The sequence below is a fragment of the Populus euphratica genome, unplaced genomic scaffold, assembly GCF_000495115.2.
Source record: "Populus euphratica unplaced genomic scaffold, PopEup_1.0 scaffold54.1, whole genome shotgun sequence".
Lineage (NCBI taxonomy): Eukaryota > Viridiplantae > Streptophyta > Magnoliopsida > Malpighiales > Salicaceae > Populus > Populus euphratica.
The window spans coordinates 1,024,786-1,030,903 of NW_011499910.1; the positions used below are offsets into that span (position 1 = coordinate 1,024,786).

At 33.4% G+C, this 6,118-nt stretch overlaps 1 protein-coding gene across 1 annotated transcript in view; it reads left to right on the top strand.

Annotated features, from left to right (window-relative positions):
• The first annotated feature begins 2,413 nt into the window (after positions 1 to 2,413).
• The window catches only part of LOC105133897 (benzoate carboxyl methyltransferase-like), a 7,567-nt gene continuing 3,862 nt past the window's right edge, over positions 2,414 to 6,118 (top strand). The window contains exons 1-4 of the mRNA XM_011038055.1: positions 2,414 to 2,622; positions 2,945 to 3,346; positions 3,706 to 3,960; positions 4,031 to 4,315. Coding sequence (XP_011036357.1) covers positions 2,548 to 2,622; positions 2,945 to 3,346; positions 3,706 to 3,960; positions 4,031 to 4,315 — 1,017 coding nt within the window. The 5' untranslated portion in view covers positions 2,414 to 2,547. The remainder of the gene's footprint in view (positions 2,623 to 2,944; positions 3,347 to 3,705; positions 3,961 to 4,030; positions 4,316 to 6,118) is intronic.

Here is a 6,118-nt window from a genome sequence, read left to right on the forward strand (position 1 = left end):
TACAGCAAACAAAAAATAAACTACCTAAGATTTTTTATTGCACCACAATTTGATGCCATTAGACTTAGGTTTGTTTTGTTTATGTTTTTGTTCTTCAATTCTCACTGAAGTTTGGTTTTTGTTAGCTGTTATCTTTCTCTTTGAAGTTCAAAATAACTTTTGAATATTTTATAAATGATTTTAATGTGTTTGAAGGTAAAAATAGTGTAGAAATTAGATTTAGAGTGTATTTGGTATTATAGTATAAGGTATTTTTTAAAATTATTTTTCACTTAAAAACACATCAAAAAATCAAAAAATTTTAATTGTGTACATCAAAACTGTCAGAAAACACTAAAAATATATAAATTTGATATATTTTTAAGTTAAACATAGTTTTAAAACACACTCCAATTTAGTTCCAAATACAAAAAAAAAAAAGAAGCAAATATTTCCTTAGAATGTCAAAATTAGTGAGCCCCAATTTGTTTTTTATGATTTTTAGGTTGTTAGAAATTGTAAACGTGAAGATGCTTCAATCCTTTTTTTTGTTTGCTTATTTTGTTTCTTATATTTTTAATATCTTTTTTCAAAAAGAAGTTTTTTTCTCAATTGTTAATGGTTATTTTGTGAATTTCTTATATACCCATAAACTAAAATCAAAGACTCTTCCAATATACATATTCATATGATATATTTAAACAAGAAAAAAGCAAATTGTGACATTGCATTTAATACAATATAATACATATTAAATCAAAGACAAAAATTCCACAATTAATTTGGTTGGTGCTTAATTTGCTAAAACTTTGATATTCTAAAAATCCCGTGAACATGTTAGATCATGCATAGTTTTGAAAACATAACAAAGAATTCTTAGTATAATGATTTTGTGAGTAAACAATGTGCTTGTGTAGTACTATTGATGACTTTTTAATTAGCTCCGCATATATGGTGTCATTGATGATAGCAATAAAATCCAAATAGCATAAGACTTATGTATTGGATAAGTTCTAGTACTTCAATCTCTTCTCACCTGTCAAAGTGGGTGGCAGTTGGTACTTGATACCTATATAAGATCTTCTTTTTTTTAAGCTTGAGGACTTTATAATATTTAAATTAGTATATTTTTTAAAGAAGTTGCCATCATATTCTAAAGAGGTATTCTCAAAATAAAAATTTCATCTAGAAATGAAATCCTGCCTTCCTTTCTATATTGTATTTTTTCCTCCTTTCCATTCAAAAAAGATAGAAATATCTCTAACTTATTCATAAGAAAAAGCATCTTTAACTTATCTAGAGAAAAAATATCTATACATATGCTTGAGATCCGTGTTTGACTAGGTTAAAAAAATATCAGGTTTAGTAGGTTGTTAAAAACATATATAATTAGATTTAGTGCTCGATTAAATCCAAGTGATATTGAGTTATTATCTTATCTCTCATTCTTTTAAATGAGAATCGAATAAGTAAAAATAAATGAAAAAAATATGTTAATCTAGCTATGAGTATATACCATTGAGGATTATTAATGTGATTATCTCAAATTATATGCTATTTTTTCTTTTTTGCTAATCCTTTATCAATTTGCGAACACAAACTATTTTTGTATATCCTCTCAATTATTATACTACAAAAATGCGTATGTACTATCCTGGACAATGAGAGAAATCTTTGCAGGTCACCGATTTTACACTAGATATGGATACTGAAGTTTCTTGAATAAGTGTAAGTTTTAAAATCACAAAACAATAATAACACACAAGACACTTTATATCAACTTCTTCATATCAAAGCCTTTGATATCATGGAGCCACTAAGCTAGTTGCCCAAAATGTCAAATCAACTTAAAAAACTTCAACTTTGTTTGACAAATTGTATTTTATTTAATGATATAAAAAATAAATATTTATAAAAACTGGTATTCAACTTAATATTGAAGTTTTTTTGTAAATTAAAAGATTGTTTTCGAAAAAAAATCATTATTGTATTAAACAAAATTTAAAATAAAACATTCAAATAAAGTTCTAATATTTTCTATATGGTTGAAGAAAATAAATATTGATAAAATTATATAAAAAATATATTAAAAATGTTTTAAAAAAATCATAAATCTTATAAACAGAGCAGTGGGACCTAACAACAGGGTCGCACCTGATTCATGTCGCTTATAATTATTGTTTTATTTTTGCATTTTAACAACTGGTGCACACAGGTTTGCCCCACAAGCGACTCTACAGCAGGTTGGAAACCGCGGCTGAAATTCACGGCATAGGAGTGGCGTTTCCCGTTTCTAAACGGCTACGCCGGCACATTTATGGAAGGAAAGAAAAGTCAGGTACAATTAATTTGTTTCTGTACCACAAAATAGAAAGCGGAAACGTTTTTTTGGCGTTTTTAGTATTTCCCGTGAAAGTTTGGATTATGCTTAGCAATAGGAACCTTACATTTTTCTATTACCACCACACATTTCAGGCACCCATGCATGCATGATTGAAAACATTATACAAGAAATTATAGCTAAGAACAAATCAGCAGATAGCAGAACCAAAGCAACAGCCAATAATCATGGTAGTGGAAAGCGTTCTTTGCATGAATCCAGGAGATGGTGAAACCAGCTACGCCAAGAATTCATTCCTTCAAGTCTCTCTCTCTCTCTCTCTCTCTCTCTCCCCCTCTAACGCCTTATTCGTTGCTAAATTATTTCATAAAAATGTGATGTCTTGGTGCATTTAGTGAGACAAATTACCCCTTTTTTTCCTTTCTTTTTGGTAGGGTTAGAACTTTATTGTAAGTAAAGTAGTCCTCGCGTAGCAACTTGAATTCTTAAGTTAGGTAAGTTAAGCGAAGTTTAATGATCTGAAGCAAGCAAATAGCCATCGCTGCATGCATTTCCTTCTTCTTGGCATCGCATCTCACCAAATATATTGGTAATTCTGATGTGGTTTGACAATTCGTTTCGCAGAAAACAGTGCTATCAAAAGCTAGGCCATTCCTAGAAGATACCATCAAGGACATGTTCAGCACCGCCCTTCCCACTGGCTTCAAAACAGAATTGGGCTGCTCTTCAGAACCCAATACTCTGTTGTTCGTTTCTGAAATCATGGACGTCATTTATGAGCTTTGCCAACAACTGACCTGTAAACTGCCCGAATTTCAGGTGTTTCTGAATGACCTTACAGGAAATGATTTCACTACTGTTATCAAGTCGCTGCCATTTTTCTACGAGAAGTTTGGAAGAGGAAAGGGAGACTTGTATGGACAGCACTGTTTCATATCAGCAGTACCTGGCTCTCTCTATCAGAGGCTCTTCCCAAGCAAGAGTTTGCAATTCTTCCATTCCTCTTACAGCCTACACTGGTCTAAGGTTATATTACTGTCTTTTTTTCATAATTATTATCTCTGAGGTTAATAATGATTTATCCCAGTAACTGGAATGCCCAGTTAAGATAGCGAAATATCGAAGACAAACAAAAATTGGTAGAGAAGAAGAGAAACAAGATGTTTATAAACATTACTGAGTTAATATAAAACCTGAAACCATTCCTGAAACCTCATTTATCACAGCTTAAAATAACTACAGAATCAAATACAAAATACATATAAATAATAGCAATTGCTTGAATCAATATTATAGAATAATGTGCTGTTGCCTGTTGTGGTTTAAATTAGTCACCCGTGAACATATACATGGCAAAGCCTGACCATATATTTTCATGACATTAGGTGCCAGAAGGTATATCAAATAACAAGGGGAACATATACATGGCAAAGGCAAGTTCTCCTAATGTATTTAAAGCTTACTTGGAACAATTCCAGAAGGATTTCTCCTTGTTTCTGCGCTTACGCTCAGAGGAAATAATACAAGGAGGACGTGTAGTTGTTACATTTATCGGGAGGAGAATTGAGGATCCTAGAAACAAAGATTGCTGTCTTTATTTGGAGCTGCTAGCAAAGTCACTGCTAGACTTGGCAGCAAAGGTTATTTTCATTTAAATCAAGCAAATTGCTTGCCTTGTTGGTTATGGAGATTAATTAATTTAAGTTTCAGGGACTTATTGTAGAGGCCGATATTGATACCTTCAATCTGCCATGCTATAATCCTTACGAAGGAGAAGTGAGGGAAATTATCGAAATGAAGGGATCATTCGATATTGATAAGCTAGAAACTTTTGCTATTAACTGGGATGCTCATGATGATATCAGCGACAAAAATTTTGTGTTTGACAAGGACCAATGTGGACGAAATGTGGCAAATATTGTAAGAGCAGTTGCAGAACCGATGTTGGTTAGTCATTTTGGAGATGAAATAATGGATGAATTGTTCAAGAGGTACACATATGTTGTGTGTGGTCCCGCACCATGTGATGGTGGGACCACCACATTAATTTCTGTTTCTTGGTATTCAAATTAATGTGGTTCGGGTGCTGTAGTGGCAGAATTGAAAATAGTAGAGAGGAGATGAAAACCAAGAAAGAAAAAGAGAAGAAGAGGTAGCAAAGCAGCCTGTATTCTTTCTTCGATTTCCATCTTGTTCACCGTTAGATTGGGCTACAATTTTGGAAGCAGCTTCTAGACTCTTGTTCACCGTTAGATCGGGCTACAATTTTGGAAGCAGCTTCTAGACACGTAACTCTTCATTTTGAACGGTCGGATCGAAGATTAATGATGTGGAAGCTAGCCTTTTTGACAGAAAATGAGGCTGTTAGTATTATGAGTTTTTCTCAAATAATTCTCCTTTAATCTTGTTGTAATCCGAGAATAAGTTGTTCTTGATGATATATGTGTTGTATCTCTTAGTTGAATATGAGGAAAAATGATTGTGAACCCATTATTTGTTGATAGTGGAAGTTTTTAGGTGGACTACGGTCCCGTGGTTTTTTTCGCATCGGGTTTTCCACGTTAAAATATTGGTGTTAATTTTGTGATTATTTGTATTATATTTGATCATTGTTTAATTCTAATTTTACTGCACAAAGAGAGAAAAAAAAATGGGACTTGTGAATTGTGAATTGTATTCCGAGAAAAAAAATGGGACTTGTGCATTATGAATTGTATTCCGCTGAATTGATCAGGGTAAATTGGTGTCCAGTTGTTCCTAGTTTTCCCAACAAAATGGTATCAGAGCATTGGTTATGTAGATTGAATTTCTTATGTAGTTAAAATGGAAAAGGAAGATTCAGGCATATTGCAATAATTTGGCTTTGCTGATTGAATGTAAAGGAATAAAGCCTGATAATATGGATGATGCAAAATGGAATGGGCCTAATACAAAGGCTTGCTATTGTTAGAAAATGGGTATCTTCTAAGTCCATTAATCATATTTCTCAAGAACATGATTGCCATACAGTTTGGAAGATGTTGGAAGAAACATTTGCTAAGGAGAGTGCACAAAATAAGGTTTTTGTAATTAGAGACCTTATGAATCTGAAGTATAGAGATAGTGAAGATGCTTCAGTACATATAAATGTATTCCAAGGGTTCTTGAATCAGTTGTCATTGATGAATCTGGAGTTAGCTGATGAAATGCAAGCACTAATCCTACTGAGTTCATTGCCGGATAGTTGGGAGACTTTGGTGGTGTCACTTAGCAATTCTACTCCGAATGGGAAGATCACTTTGAAAACAGTGAAGGATTGTATCCTCAATGAAGAGAAGAGGAGGAAAGGCACAAGCACTTCTGAGTCTCATGCACTTGTTACAGAAAGTCGAGGGAGAAGTCCAAGCAGGTTCTCTCACAGCAAGCAAGATAGAGAATCCAGCAATAGAAAAGGCAAATGGAAGCCAAGAGGAAGATCTCAGTCAAGGAAGGGTTTTAAGTGCTATTATTGTGACAAGCCTGGGCATATGCAAAAGGATTGCAGAAAGTATAAAAGAGATAAAAAGGGTAAAGATGAAGACAAGAATGAAGAGAATGGTACAGCTGCAGTTGTATATGATGGTGATGTTGCCATTGTTTGTGATGATGGTTGTGTTAATCTTGCATGTCAGGATACCACCTGGGTTGCAGATTCAGCAGCTTCTTACCATGTTACACCCAATTCAACAGCTTCTTACTATGTTACACCCTGACGTGAGTTTTACACATCCTACACTACTAGAGACTTTGGTCAAGTTAGGATGAGAAATCAAGGGATGG